General features: G+C 37.8%; 1 protein-coding gene across 5 annotated transcripts in view; it reads right to left on the minus strand.

Annotated features, from left to right (window-relative positions):
• Nucleotides 1-1,979: 1,979 nt before the first annotated feature.
• The window catches only part of GRM5 (glutamate metabotropic receptor 5), a 582,464-nt gene continuing 567,911 nt past the window's right edge, over nt 1,980-16,532 (minus strand). For 4 of the 5 annotated variants that reach the window (XM_055283197.2, XM_055283195.2, XM_055283198.2 and 1 more), the window contains one exon: nt 1,980-6,894. In XM_055283197.2, coding sequence (XP_055139172.1) covers nt 5,988-6,894 — 907 coding nt within the window. In that variant the 3' untranslated portion in view covers nt 1,980-5,987. The remainder of the gene's footprint in view (nt 6,895-16,532) is intronic. The other variant, XR_010121538.1, reaches the window with a different exon arrangement.

Raw genomic sequence — 16,532 nt, forward strand, 5'->3', positions numbered from 1 at the left:
CTATTACTATTCAGCAGTTCAGAAAAGCCACAATTTATTATTTTATGTGGTTTTCACGGACATAGAATTTGTATAATTTATAATATAACATCTATCTCATTATAGAAATCTGATAGTATGAAAATCTTTATTTTTAACGTCAACGAATAAAAATACAAGCTTATACATAAATAAGCCAAAGTGTCTGATATGTATATCACATAGCTATCCTGTATATAGATCATATCTCAAAGAGACTTATGTCCTGGCAAAAATAAATGTCTTTGTCCTGGTCTAACAATAATTTAAAATATTTATTCTAGTGGAGGTTAAGTGTTCCTGGAAACTTTTGGTTCAGGATTCTAAGAGTGGCTGGAGAAGATGAATTTAAACATTCTCTTCATAGAACTTATTTACTAACATAATAACCTAAAAGTAATATACAGAGTGAGAAGTAATAACTGATTCTGAATTTTAAAATACCATGAGAGAAACTGTAAATACTAAGCTTTTGCTTAAGGAGATTATTTCATTAATATAATTCTGCCTATCTATGTACTTACCTACCTATTTGCCTAGCTATCATACAAAGTAAATATTTGAAAATTGTTTATGTTCTAACACTGATCATTCATGTACAGCATAACCAAAAACTTGGCCAGCATTCAGCAGAAATTATAACAGAGGAAAAGCATTCTCTCTGTGGTGTTCAATATCAATTTACTAAGTTGTCCTTGATAGACAATTCCAAGGTTGCATATGAGTTCGAATCTCAATAGGTTTCCCCCAGGATATGTGCTTTAAGTTGGACAGGAACTTGTTAAGCTCCACAAATAACATTGATATAACAAATTTAAGCTTCCTGCTGAATATTAACTGTATACTAAATACCACATCGCCACTAATAATACCTATTGAGCATTTATCAGCAATGTTGAAATGAAAGAAACTTCACAGATTATTGTAACTCACTTCTGCATGTAAAGCAAGAGGAACAAGTTGTAGAGAAATCAGAGTGATTTATCCAAAGTCAGTTGGTGACAGGGTAAGAGATACTGGGTTTTAATTCAATGCTATTTCTATTGCATCCGCTGGTTTTAAATTGCCTTCCATAATTTGATGGAGTCTGATAAGGCTCTTTGGATTTTTAGAAGGTAATTTCCTGTACCTGGTTTGTATATGTCACTTCATCCTCAATTTTATGTGAACATATTACCATTCATATCACATTAGAATAAAAGATACTGAAGGGAAGAGTCTGACAAAACAGATAAAATGGCTTTCTTTGTTAAGATCAAACACGTTTTGTATAATAATATATGTATCTACATATGTATATATATCATTATGCATTTAATACAATGTCAGAAGCATAGATCAAATATATTTTTAAATATACCTTGTTTTTCTCTTCCATACATCAAGTATCTACCTTATATTCTGTTGTAGTTTTTCACTAATTTGTGTCCAGGGAATGTATATTTGCTTAAGAATCAGTCAAAGTAAAACTTCTGTTTTCTGGAAAAATTATGTAATATGCACATACATCTACACACAAACACATACACAGAGACACACACGCAGATGGGCTCAAAAGTCAAATGTCTATATAAATACGTAGTTTGTAGACACACATCTATACACACGCAAATAATCTATTTTATCTGTGTGATGTTACCTCTATCAACACATATAATTACGAAACTATTTCTATAATTTGTATGTCTAGACACATAAACAATGCATATTTCCTATATATTTTTAAGTACTTCTTTATGTAACAGTTGTTTGTAGATGTCTTTGGGGACAACATCTCTGGTTGGTTTGTGGTTGGTTTATATTTTCATTTAAATCTATAGTCCACTGCTTACTTTGTAAACCCCATAACTCAAATGTATAGATCATCCAGTATTCAAGATTAATTAGTATCATGGCTCTTTTCATCTTAGAAAACACTATTAAGACAACATTCTAAACATTTGAGGGGAATAATCTTAAAATCATATTATAGTTTTTTTAATGTTTTTTGAAAAGTAACTGGCTTCACAAACACCAAGTACAACATGATTTAGACAACTGAGAAACAGGCAAGTATATTTTGAAGTGCTAAAATAAAACATATTTATACAAGTACAAAGCAAAACAATGCTGATAAAAATGTTAAACTTTATGAAAAAAAATCATTTGCAATTCACATCAAAATAATTTAACATTCTCTATTATTTTAATAGTACAAGCTGCCACAACAGAGAAAGAACAGATACACGCACACAATTTTAAAACCAAATCAGTTATAAGTGCAGAAAAAAGTAAGTACAAGCACTTTTAGCCCACACAAATCTTTTAGGATTGGCACCGTCTTTCTAAAACATCTATAATCTATATAGATTTCTAATTACAACACCATCAGCAGCTGCCATTGATTTCTAGAAATACACACAATATACATAGTATATTTGTTCACATTGGGAAGATCAGTGAAATTCAACCAACTATTTTATACATGCCTCATTCTTCAATAGACAGTAGAGACTCTACCAGGCCTCAGACCCTCTTCAAAGTGAATTCTGACTTATCTTTATGCTTTCACTGATCTGTATTTTTTCACAGTATAAAATTGTAAATGGTAACTATAGAGATTCTGACAGCTTGAGGGTTATTAATAAGCTGTTGCTAAATGTGAACTCACATAATACCTTTGAAGTCTCCAAAACATGTACATTTTACTGGGAGACTAGCATAGGAAATGCTTTTGTTTTTTGTTATTCTTAAAAAGAGCATTTAATTCCTGGCTTGGAAGTCACAGAACTGCAGCAGAGCCATTATACAATTCATTTACAGTCAGAAATAGCTCCTAGTCTTCCTGATCACTTGCTGGTAACAGCAGTAGTTTGGGAAAGATAGTTACTTTCAAGGATTAGCACATTTGGGGATTTGCTTTTTTTCCTTGCTTCAGTCAAATCTCTTATAATTTTTCTTTCCATACTCCCTTTCTGTTACCCATCCCTAGCCCGGAAAGACGGTTCTTCCCAATCCAGATATGTTCTTCTTAGGCTGCTCCCACTCCTTTCCCAAAATAGAAGGACGAGTGGACTGCTTAGATTAGTCAGTATAACTTGGTTAAACCACGTCTTCGTCTTTCCATCCTGGGACATATCTCTCCTTTAGGGTCACTTTGCTGAGCCTTAGCATATCCCCTTGCTTTTAGTCATGCTGGTCCCGACTGAATTATCACTGGGCACCAGGAACAGATTGTTTTGAAGGAAATTCAGTGAGAATGTACCCAAATGAATTGTGAAGTTCATATCCTATAGCCCTAGAATGAATATTCAGTTCTCTTTGTACTGTAGAGTTATTACTTGGAACCTGGTATTAGAATTGGCAAAGAGACAGAGTTAGCATCATTCCAAAATAAAAGATCTCAAGAATGCATTACTAATAATCTTATGTCCAACATACAATGTATTCAATGGAGTGGCAAAAGTTATAGAAACACAGAGAAAAATATACCTTGTTCTCTTCTAATTGGATAAATCATTTTTATTATTACAGTTGATTATGATAGCATGTGGAATTATCAGATGGCAATTTACTTGCATTAAATTTAATTTCTAATGAAGTTTTTTATAAGGTAGTGTACTTTTTAAGAGATATGTTACTAAAAAATAGAAAATGAATTTGACCATGAACAAAGTTTAAACATGTTCTTCAATTGGTCTAGAGTGAAATGTATTGTACTCAAGAATAAAATGAAAATCAAAAGGATTTTATGAGGCACATTTTAAAATGTAGAGCATATAGAGAAAGGTTTTTAATACCTAAGAAGTCAAGATAGGAATCCTCAGGTGAATGCCATCCTTTTGATGAGGATACAAAGGGTATTAATACTTCAAAAGATTTCCATTTTTTTTTTCAGATAGAGGCAGACATTTGCTTTTAATGAAACCATGAAACTTAGCTAGATTTCACTTACATTTTAAAAGCCTCGGTATAATATTTGGGATCAGGGTGCTGTGATGATGTTATTTTCAAATCTAGCATGGGAGGTTCGCTTTCTTTTAAATTAATACTTTAGTATATTAATGTTAGCTTTTAATGTTTTGTATTGGGAGGTTTAACTTAAAGTTGCAAGTAAGAACAAATAGCAGAAAAGAAAACTCAAGCAGAATATTTATTTGAATTTTTTAAAGTGAAGAATGATAAATTATGCCAATGGACTGACTTCTATTTCTCAGTTTATTTTCTTTTAAGTAGATGTGAAATAAAAAAAAAGTACTTACCAAAATAAGGATATTGAGCTAAAAGAAAAAGTTTTATTTATTTTTCTCTCTGCCAAAATATACTTCTGCCTCACAGCATATATTTTTCATAAGGCTATCTTAAGTATAAGGCTGGGTCAACTGAACTTTAAATTTATAGGACACCTCCTCCATTTATTACTATCCTTATTTAAAAATCAAAACATTTGGTACCTGAGGATAGCTGCAATGGGAGAAAGAAAGAGATGACAGTGGATTCAGGTCTTGAACTATGAATTCTACCTATTTGAGACTATCAAAGCCCACTTGTTTCTGTTGTAACTCTAAATCTCTTTTCTGCAGTTTAAAAAGTGACAGTATGAAGTGCACAAAATCATATTAATCATTATTTTAAAAAAGAAAATAAGAATTGCTTTGCCTCTTTTTGGAATGGCTAAGAAAGACTGTGTGGTTAATATTCATTAAGGTTCCTCTTTTTTAGTATTTTGTATTGCTTTGAAAAATCTACATTTGTCATAGTTCATAGCTGCCCTGTTCAAGCAGCCAAGAATAGTTAAAATCACTGCTCACCGGCATAGCTAAATCTCCACTAAGCTGGCTTGACACAGTTTAAAATTTTCAGTGTATTAAGATTGTGTTAATCCTTTCAACAGCAGTCTCTCAAATCGTGACAATGTCTTCATGGGGTCTATGGACCACTCTTCCAGTGGTAGAACTCAAAAAGAACAAAGGAGCTCTTTGTGCATCAGGTTCTCAAAATAAAGGAATGAAGAAGTCCCAATGCATATTTTAATATTTTAGTTGGCGATGCAAACGGAACAGCATTCCTAAAGAGTGGCCATGTTTCTTGAAAGAGATAGCCAGGCTGGAGCTCAAGAATGATTATTATAAAGAGAATTTCCAGCTACAATGCACCCCAGTGAGGGAATTACAAAACAGTATTCCAGAAAATATTTTTTTGCTACTCCAGTATTGATTGGCAACATGGTGAAATAGTCAAGAAATCTTCCACTGGTTTTCTTGGTTAATGGAGGTGAATCTGAAATAAGTAGGTGGAATCCCCGATGCAGGCATTTGGAAGAGTATTTCACAACCCAATTGGAGAGGAAAATCTCTGGTAGAAGCCCTACGTAGTACATTAGCGCAGCACTCACTATCCAGTAGTGTGTTATGCGTGGGACACATTCACAACGCCTCAGTAAATACTGGACCCAAGTTACTGCTTTTCAAGGTCTTTACAGGAAAGAAAAAACAGAAAGAAAAAAGAGAAAAAAGTTGATGTTTTGGTCCCAGATTTTGGGTTTGTTAGAAAATGTACATTCATGTTTGGTGAATCAAAGACTCTTCTGGGAAAAGAATTAAAGTAAACAAATAAAACTTTTTACAGTTGCTTATTAACTACGCTCTTCACCCTCCGTTACGCTGTTTCACACGCACTGCTTCTCTAGAGCAAAGCACTTGGAATGGAACTGTTTGAAGAGATGCCTTGTCAGCCCTCAAAGATATCAGCCGTGTTTCTTAAAAGCCCATGTTTTCTAAGGCCACTAGAAGAAAATCTGCCAAAAGATTTGTCGTCGGTTTCTTCGTCGGTTGTCATGAGATAGCACTATTGATCTCGTGTTTCCATTAAGGGGTGCCCTTGGCATCTTCCCCCTGGGCCGTAACCAGGCGACTATGCTTGCCATTGTGTGTGTGAACACGGGGGGGCTCCACTCCGCACGCGGAGGTCGGGGCGCTTTCCAGGGCCATTCACAACGACGAGGAGCTCTGAGTGTAATCTCTTATGATAAGAGTGTCATATTTGGGAGACGACGGGATACAGAGGGCCGACTCGGACACTGGCGAGTTGGGGGTTGTGCTCCCCGAGTCCACCGAGTCTCTGAAGGGGGACGGCGGGGTGAGAGCCACCAACTCCTCCAGGTCTGGCTTGGCGGCCGCAGCCTCGGGCCCGGCCGCGGGGCTCTCCCGGGCCGCGTCCCCAGCAGCCTGTGCCCCCGCCGCGGGCTGCGCGCCGCCTGTGACCTCGATGGCCGGCAGAGGCTGGATTTCGGCAAAGGTCGTCATGGTCGTGGGCAAATGGATCTCTTTGGGGATCAGGTAGGACGAGCAGAGCGGGGCGCCGACGCTGGGGCTGGGGGCCGCGGTGGATAGCATCATGGAGTTGAGCTCGCTGATGTTGGCCGTGAAGCGGGTGACCACGCTGCTGATCTGCTCCATGAGGGAGCCCTGCGAGGAGCTGCTGCGCGCCGCGGGCTCCGAATGCAGCGACGGCACATCGTCGTCCGTGCGGCTGGCCGAGCCCGCGCGGTGGCTTAGCGTGCTGATGGGTGACGGTGAGCGCGGCCGCGCGGGCGCCGGGAAGTGCTCCTCAGCCTCGGCCACATCATACAGCGCCTTGGGGCCGGCGTCTGGGGACTCCGGCCCGCCAGGACCGGCGCCTGCGCAGCCCGCACCGCCCGTGGCCCCCACGCCCCCTGCGCTCCCGCCTGCGCCAGCGCCCAGGCCACGGCTCTCCGTGCTCTTGGGGAAGGGCTTGATGACGGCCGTTTGGTTGGGGTTTTCTTTCTTGTTGATGTGGATGGACAGGCGCTGCCACAGGTGCTGCCCCCGGCTGCTCTTCTCATTCTGGGCCCACGTGACGGATTTTCCATTGGAGCTGAGGAGAGAAGGGAGAGGAAAGGTGACTCAGCGAGGTGCCCAGGGGGCTTGGATGCCGCTTCCCCAATGGTGGTTGCTCATGGGCTCCGGACTGGGGAGGACTTTTCTAATTCTTTCAGGAAACACAGCATCAAAAGGACATCATGGAAAGAGACCTTGGAAGTGGCTTTCCTTTGCTTGTTTTGAGTTAAAGTCTGCTTTCTATATCAGGGCTTCCGTTTATCATTATCATGAAAATGTGTTAAAGGGGATGCTTGTCAGGATGAAGGAGTGTTTATTAGGATTCTGCGGGAGTTCTGAGCCCACCTGTGAGTGCAGCAGCACACAGATGCAAGGGCTTGCAGTGTCCCGGCTGTGTGCAGAAGTGCCTGGTACAGGACAGGGGCTTCCTAGAGTTAGTGGCCTCTGAAGGAAAACATTACCACTAGGACCCAAACTCACCAACAATCATCAGAGAGGAGGGAAGGGGTAAGAGAGTCAGGGATTACCAGGAGGTAGTCAGTGGTTCCAGTTCCGCCTTTATTCTGGAAGTTGGTATATCTATAACTAGGGTTTTCTGTCTGAACCCCTGATTTTGAACATAGTGTTACTTAGGCTGCCTTACCTGCTGGAAAATAAAAATTTAATGAACACACATTTCTAATGAGAACTTCTTTACTTCATAGAAATTCACCTCACAAATGTATTTTGAGTTCTATACTTGAATAACAGTTCAATGAGTGAGAGTGCTGTATAATGCCTATGGCACTTAGCAGAGTGATCTCAAATTAGGATCCTGGTGAATATTGTGGGACTGACAAGTTTTTTAAAGGCCTTTCTCTCTCTTTCTCCTTTGCACTTCCACCATGGGGTCTGAAAGCCACTCTCACGATGTGATTGGTGCCTCAGCCTCAGTGCCCTAGTACTTCTCCTTACCACTAAAAGCTGACACAGTAGCTTCTGAAGCTGCAGACCTTCTTTCAGAAACTTTACAAAGGTCAGAGAATGTGGCCTGACACTCAGGATATTTTTTTATTTTTTATTTTTTAGACGGAGTTTTGCTCTTGTTGCCCAGGCTGAAGTGCAGTGGCGCCATCTCAGCTCACTGCAACCTTGGCCTCCGGGATTCAAGCAAATCTCCTGCCTCAGCCTCCCGAGTAGCTGGGATTATAGGCATGTGCCACTACACCCAGCTAATTTTGTATTTTTAGTAGATACGGGGTTTCACCATGTTGGTAAGACTGTTCTTGAACTGCTGACCTCAAGTGATCAACCTGCCTCAGCCTCCTAAAGTGTTAGGATTACAGGCGTGAGCCACTGCGCCCGGCTAGGAATGTTATATGAAGAGATTCTGGTGTAGTTTCCCATCAAAAAGTAATCCCAGATCTCTGTTACTAGGGGGTCTGTTATTTTCAGTCAAGACAGCTCTGTTCTAGGGGCTGTGACCAACAGATAGCCTTGAGCAGCCTGACGACCAAAGAAGTTGAAGACTGCAGTTTTATCATCACAACCTATGGTTATTAAACTAAATTCTGTGTAAGACTCACCTAGGATATTTGTCAAAGATATAAGATGTGACTCCCAGTAGAGTTTGATTGTCTGGATTGGCTTCCAAGAATCTATGCTTTTGACAAGCATTCTGTTCTTCTGCTCCCAAAGTAATTCTGAAGCACTTTGTTTCTCAGATTCTTTCACAATCTGAGAAACTCTGGCAGAAAGCCATCCTTTTTTTCTACATCTCCATCGCTCTCCTTGTGCCTCCTTGCTGGAGGGCTGGCTTCCTCTGAGGGGCTGGGGTTGTACCTCATTTGGAATCCACCAGCCTTGAGGCTGCCTGACTGGCCCTGCAGGATCCACTCTGTCTGAGAAACCCACTCCCTTGGTAACAGACCGCCGTTTCTGCAGCCCCTTTAATGACATGCTTTTTCCCTCTTTCCACACTGCTTCCCATTTCTTTATCTGTTCCTTTCCACTTCATGGTCCTTCTTTCTCCGCTCTTTCCTGTGAAATTTCTTTCCATGTAATCTACCCAATATATTGTAGTCTCATGTCCTTCAGAATCCTGGAATATGAGCTTCTTCCACCTCACCCTGCCCTTCCTGGAAAGGATGAATGAACCATTTCCAGGTTTGGAGGTTGCTGTGCATCCATAGTAGCAGAGGGGGCACTGCCAAACAGTTGGTGTTCTTTTCTAGTAGTTTCAGGATTTATTTTTCAATTTTGCATTAGCCTGACTTGCGTGTATTACAATTCTTTTTCCCAGGTGTCCACTAGCTTCTGGAACATGGCAGAGAAGAAATGGGCCAGTTTATTTACGGGATTTGATTGGGAGGATGGTTGCCAACTACACCCTTTCTCCTATCAGAAGGATAAGAAACAGGTGTTTCGAAAGGTACAACTATTCTTTCAGGTCACTAAGGCCCCTTTTAATACAAAGCATGGACTTGAAATCAGGAGACTAATTGGATTTATTCCACCAACTTTTACCTTAGGGACACTCTTGCTCCTAGTACAGAGAGGTTTTGCAAACACTAGCTTTAAAAAAGTTTCTCTCTCTCTCTCTCTCGAATGCCTTTAGTTGAACATGATGGAACATACTTTGGATGTTAGCAGTAACAGTCTTTGGAATCACCTGTAGCCATGCCCCAAAACATGATAGCATGTTGCAAAACCTCTAGGTGAGTGTGTGATGAGGAAACCATCCTAATCAACCAATTCTGTACGAAGTATTGACATCTTTTTCCTGGCTGTGCCTTTGCTTACAGTGCCCATGGCCATAAGGGAGAAAGAGCACCAGACCATCTGAATAACGTGAAAGTGGACACACGAAACACCAGACACCCAGAGAAATGGAGTCCAAATGTGAGTACTTCATTTCATTCTTTTGAACATGAAAGCTTCTTTTTCCCTGAAGTAAATGAGAACTCTTAAGAAAAAAAATCTCCCTACTCACGACATTATTCTGTTTATTAGTAGAATGTACATTCCATGAAGACACAGATCTTATCTATCTTGTTCAGTGACACTCAGCATGATTTTAATAAGCATTTGATGGATAAATAGGATTTTTTGGTTAACAGGGCCACTGTGGGGTGTCATGGAAGGTGCAATAGAATAGAGATCCTAAAATCCCATTCTTATTCTGGATCTGCCATCCCAGATACTTGGAAAGGAATAATCTTTTTAAGCCTCTGTAAGAAGCAGACAATATCTCATTTGGTTCGGGTTGTTTTGAGATTAAATGAGACAATGTAGGTGAAAAGAGCTGGTAAAGAGAAGGTGTCTAAGGATGTTCAGTTTTTGTATTTTATGTGAATACAACATTTCAGAAAATAAAAAGTATACTCAATGCCTTTTTGAACCCTGGTTTAAGGAACAGAGAATTCAGTGCAAAGTAAAATATTTGGTAAGCCATAAAACCTTTCACGTTCTTTCTCTTTTACCTGACCTGGAGTTCCATGATCCATGGCCTCTTTTCACACCCTAAACTATCTCCTTGGGTGATCGCCTCTACCCCATTAAATTCCAAATTAACCTTCTTCCTCAAATCCTTTTCCATTTGTGCTACATCCTCTCTTCCTTTTTGCTTAACTGTATCCTCTTTTTTTCTTATTTTATTTTACCTTAATTGTCTTGTCTTAAAGAAAGCTTTCCTGACCCTGCTAGGCTAGATTCCTATGGCCCCTGCATTCAGGCATATCATAACTCTTTGCTATATGTCTATCTCACCTGCTTGATGGGACATTATGAAGGCACAGACAGAGGGTTTGCTCTTTCCTATATGCCCAGTAGTACCCATGCATTGTTTAGAACATGGTAGTGCTCAGTAATATTTTTGGGCCAATAATTGAGTAGATGAAATGCAATTTATTTTTAAAATTTATACTGAATTGTTTTTCTGTTAGAATTAAGTTTTTAAAATAATTCAATGTTAATGAAACTCTATTTTGCCTTATGGATCTACTTTTACTTCTTACATACCTCCCTTTAATCAATACTACTCAATGTCTACATATTTAAAAAATTTCATTAAATATGAGAATACAAAGCTTGATATCTGCCATGAAAATTGCAGAATAATTACTTCCTTATAACTCATATCTGTCTTAGTGAAATTGCTCAGTGGCGAAATCTTATCGAGGCAGTAGTGATAGTGGAAAAGAGAAAGGACCCAGATTCTCAGTCCAGGATCTGACTCAGAATGATGTTGAGCAAATCACTTGCCACCTTTGAGCTTCTTTCTTTATTGGAAAAAAAAAAAAGAAAGAAAGAAATAAACCTCCCTTGCCCACCTTGCATGATGTCTGGGAAAAAAACAAAAGGATAATACATATGAGGGTACTTTATAGAGCATAGCCCTTCTGCAAATGCAAGGGGTTATTCATTAACATTAAATCTTCTATTCAGCTGAGCTAAGATGTTGCATTTATTATTTAGGCTGAGATTTTTTTTCAGCATCCGTGTTATATGTTTGTCCTTGGGGGCTGAAGTAAGAAAAATGAAAGGGAACTTTTCTTTACCCATCTATGGCACGTCACCTTCCCTCACTGAATATTTTGGACATTAGAAAAGGAGAGGGAAAGAAGAATGGAGGAGAAATGGACAAGATGAACTGATCGCCACATCTGAGGAGAGGGCCAAAAGTAACTTCTTGCTCTCTTCCAGGCACCATTTAACCCTTTTGCAAAATATAATATGATGCCATCTAATGTTCTCTCTGTTATAATTATTTGCTCTTTATTTCTGAAAAACAAAAAGCAGCATATCAATAATGTTATTTGAGGATTAAGTTTTTTGTTTATTTGTTCCATTAATTTTTGTTTACATTTTGGGTCTGCCAAAATGACACTTTCTATCTTTATTCTCAGAGGTTTATTTTTCCTGTTTTTCCCTTCCATATCAGACACTTAGCAATTTTATTCATTTTCAAACAGGCTCTGAATGTCATGTCAATAACCTCACCCAGTTTCTCTATTCCTCTGCTCAAACCTGCAGATATTAGAGTATTCTGCCATGTACACCATCATTAGGAAGCAAACATTAATAAAGGAAAAAAAAAGTTTGACCATCAAAAAAGTCTATGGAATTTATAATTCAATACAGGAATACAGTGTTAAGGTATTCACAAGTGTGACAAAAATGAGGATGGAAAGGAATGTACTGACATGAAAACTACTGCAGAAAAAAAAAGACTGGGTTTTTCTTATCAGGATTAGAAGAATTCAGAGAAAAAGTTGTTCACTGAGGGAAGAAGTTTCAAGGAAGGATTTGCAAATAAAGTGGATATTAACGAGGTCTTAAGGCTTGGGGATGTTAACATAGCATGGATAAGCAAATCTCAATTAATACATGTATTGCATATATGGAAAGGAAACTAATTCTACATGCCTAATCCCATGAAACTCCTCTAACAGCCCTAAGTGACGTGGATTTTCACCTCTCTCTCAAGTAGCAGTCGTTGCCTGTTTCCACAATAATTCCCCCAGAGAATCTCTCTTACCAGGCTTTTAATCCCTAATAAATTCCTGGTGGGAGGAGAATCACTCGATCCTCTCTTAACTAGTCTTTGGTTTAACAACAACAGGAAGCCTTTTCAGAAGCTGCATGTTCATTCACGGTGGGTTATCAAAGTACTTAATGGTACTAGTACAGTCACTACTTCCCCTGAGTCCTCATAAGGAGCAAGCACCTTAACAAAGGAGAATATGACACGGGAGCATATGCCAAGCATTGGAATTGTGTTGAGTCATCACAAATATTTCCTTCTCAAATCAAACTATTTATTTTGATCCACAATTCTGTTACCTGGACTTGGCCTCAAAACTAAACTACTCTAATTGGTATTAGTTGGTAAAGTGATACAAAATTATAGCTAGATACGAGGAATGAGCTCTGGTGTTCTACAGCACTGTAGGGTGAATATAGTTAACTATAATTTGTTGTATATTTTCAAGAAGCTAGAATAAAGGATTTTGAATGTTCACAACACAAAGAAATGATAAATGTTTGTGGTCATAGCTATGCTAATTACCCTGATTTTGTCATTACACTTGGTATACATGTAAGGAAGCATTCCGTATCCTATAATTGTGTACAATTATTAAGTGTCAACTAAAAATAAGTCAAAAAAATCTCACTAAACTACTCTTCATCCTGACATTTAAGTTCTAGGTGTTAGCTGAGATGCTTTAACAGAGATTAGAAGGAATTTTAGATTTTTGTACTTTTTTTTTCAAAACAGGAAATGATTTTTACCAGCAATTACTATAAAGCTCAATTATAATTTAGTAAATAGAGAACAAAGCCAGACATAGCTGTTTTGTGTCTAGAAGCTGCTGCAGTCAGGAAGACTTTGTGGAGGAATTCAGTTTGATGTAAACCTTGAATAAAACATAGAATTGGGATTGGCGGCAAAGAAGAGGAGAATCCTGGAATGATAATAGTTTCCATTTTAATAGAACTTTTCAGCTCACAAGGTGTTTTCACCTATGTCATCATATTTTACCTTCATAACAGCTGTCTAGGGTAGCATTTATCAGATAGTTTTTTAATTACTTATTTACAAGTCTGTTCCCGCACTAAACCTAGAGCATTCCAAGGGCAGATGCTACATGTATCTCCTGTGCTTAATGTGGTGTCTGGTGCAGAGTAGTGCAGAGGAGTGTTAGTGAAATAAAATGAACTATATGATCTTGAATGTTTGATAAAGACAGGTATTATTAACCTTCACTATAGATATGAGAAATGAGGCTTATGGAACTTAACCAAGTCACCCAAGTCAAAGTAAATGGCAGGACAGTGCCCCAAATCTGATGCTAAATCCAGAGTCATTCCCATTGTCTCTGTGCTGAGTGCCAAGATACACACATGAACCAAGGGGCTAACAAGACATACCCTTGTGGAGCATCCAAGATGGCAGTGCCCCAGGCTTTGCCCATAAAACAACCTGATAAATTCTAAAGCTCTGCATCAACATTGCTGAGATAAATCCTGAGGGACTGTAAGATAAAAGTTGTCCCAGGATGTTTAGAATGGTTGCTGGGAAAATAATTTCTGTTTAGGCAAAAGACTCCTTTCTATCTTAGAGCACCTCAGCTGAAGCTTGTGATTTAAATCTGATGTACAAAGGGGATGTTAGTTATGAGGCTTGAATCCTGGGTGCAGATTCACCACCAATATGTTTATTATCAGTGAAGTCTCTTGGTTTAAGAAGGAAGTTTCTTGGTTATCCTAGTTTTTTTTTTTTTAATTGGATAAAATGGGCACATGCCTTATATCTGTCAGTCCTAGTCTCATTTCCTGTGGAATTCTTGGGATGCTGAGCACTGTATCTTTGTACTATTAAAACAAATTTAAATCTACCATGGAAACCATTATTTTGCTTAATGTCAATCTTGTTGTTTCCTCAAAGACAATAGAAATCTTTCCTTTCTCTGGACCCTTAAAAAATTAATTGGGTAGGTTAATTAAGATATTTCCTTAATATTTCCAGATTAAGATATTTTGTTAATATTTCCAGATTAAGATATTTTCTTAATATTTCTAGATTAATTGTGTACCCAATTAATTGGTTACACAAACATACAGCTATTCCTGATTAATGTTTACTTTTTTCTTACAATTGTAATATATTGGCTTCTGTACACACACACACACACACACACACACGTTTCTGATCCCCTCATTTAAATTCTTTTAATCTTTAAAAATATCTGTGCATATGTGTTGTCATATGCATGCTATTAAATTGACTACAAAACTGAGGATTAGAGAGGTTCAAAGAACTTGTGTGCATAAAAGTAGAAAATACTTAAGGTATAAACATCTTGGTAAAGCCAAGATTTTTGATAAGCTACTGATTCTTGGAGGATGGAAGACTGTGTGTAAAAGCTTAGTGTGCTTTGAAGGCATGTGAGAGACAGTGGCAAAAAAAGGTTTTAAAAATGATTAATAATAAATAACGTTTGTGTTGAAGAATCAGTTCAAACTAACTCATTAAACATAGGATTAGATAAAATGATTGATTTAAATTTTCAGAGCACTCAGCTTTGCTGAGTAACTTCCGTCTACATTTCAATATTACCATTATACATAATGGGAATATGCCAATAAGATTAGTTGGACACAATTCCCAGATTTTATCCATATCTTTAGGTGAGACTAAATAGAAAGTATTCCTTAAAATTCACTTCCCTCTCTAGAGCATACAAGTTTGGACTTGATGACCACATGTCAGGCTGTTCCCATTTTGGCTTGGCATTTTCCATTAGAAATGATTTTGATTTCCTTTTTCCTTTTTTACAGAAAATTATAAGCTAGCAAATCTATTGTTTCATATAAGATATATGCATATATAGTATATAACTACTGAATTATCTACAAAAACTACATTTGTGCATAAATGTGTGCGTATAGATGTGTGTGTACATATATATGTCTATTTACAAAATGTTTTTCACAGGCAAGAACAGCAGCCTCACACAAGGCTTTGACCAGCTCCTCCTTTTTTTCAGTAAAAAGAGTGTTAGATAAGAAGAGAACTGAGCAGAAACTGAGATGAGAGAGTCATAGAATTCAAGTATTCCTGTTACATTTCTGTATTACATTTTTTACAGGCTAAGAAAAGAGACTGTTCAATTTAATAATATAAAAAATAGAATATGTTCAATTTAATAATATAAAAATAGAATATACTCTAGTTAGTGATTCTTTCAGAAAAATAAGAAAAGATAATTAGAAATCTGGTTAATATTTGTGGTACTTAATAAAGCTAGTAAATTTCAATTCCAGTCACCAAACATTAGTTACTCTTTTTGGTTTTTGCTGGTCTTATAAGGACTTATCTGGAAAAATGCTTATAATAAGATTTCAAGGATTATTATAAGCTACTCAGCATGCATAATTTTGATGCTATGTTTTTTGATTAACTTTTTAATAAAATTAATTGGCAAATGGTATCGAAAGTAAGAATGACAATAGATGGTTCATGAATAAATGGTTTCAGGGTCAAATAAATGGTTTCAGGGTCAAATAAGTTAAACAAATGAAACTAATTTCTGATGAATTTATCAACTTTTTATGTAATTATTCATTGAGAATTTCCAAGAAGGGCATATGAGCATATATGTTGGCTCCATTATTGTTAGCCATACTGTCATCCCTGCTTCCCTCCAATCCTGACCACCATCCAAATCTTGGCCTTATTATTGGTACCACAGATCTAAAATCTTCATGTAGACTATTGCTCTTGCAGGTTCCATCAGAGTGAGTTTTATTTCTTTATTAAGATTGTCATTTCCTTTAGAGTGGAGATTATTTTATACTTCCCCAAACACCCCATGGTCCCTAAAACAATGCTACCTACATACACAAAAATTATCCGGGCACTTTTAGTGAGTGGTTGATTGAATCAACAGACTCCTCACACTGTTGAGTACTGAAGACATAAAAGTGAACAATACATTTTTGTTTTGTGGCCTTAAAAACCTCAAGTTTAATGAGAAGACACAGGCAACTAGAAAATATGCAATATCAGATGTAAAGGTAAAATACATTAGAGTTATGAAGTTGGGCAGAGTCTAGCTAGACTAAGACTTTTAAAAACGTCAAGGAGGAATGGACATTAGAGTTGGGTTTTGAAACCTGAGGAGGTTTGCT

The sequence above is a fragment of the Symphalangus syndactylus genome, chromosome 6 (assembly GCF_028878055.3).
Source record: "Symphalangus syndactylus isolate Jambi chromosome 6, NHGRI_mSymSyn1-v2.1_pri, whole genome shotgun sequence".
NCBI classification, from domain to species: Eukaryota; Metazoa; Chordata; class Mammalia; order Primates; family Hylobatidae; genus Symphalangus; species Symphalangus syndactylus.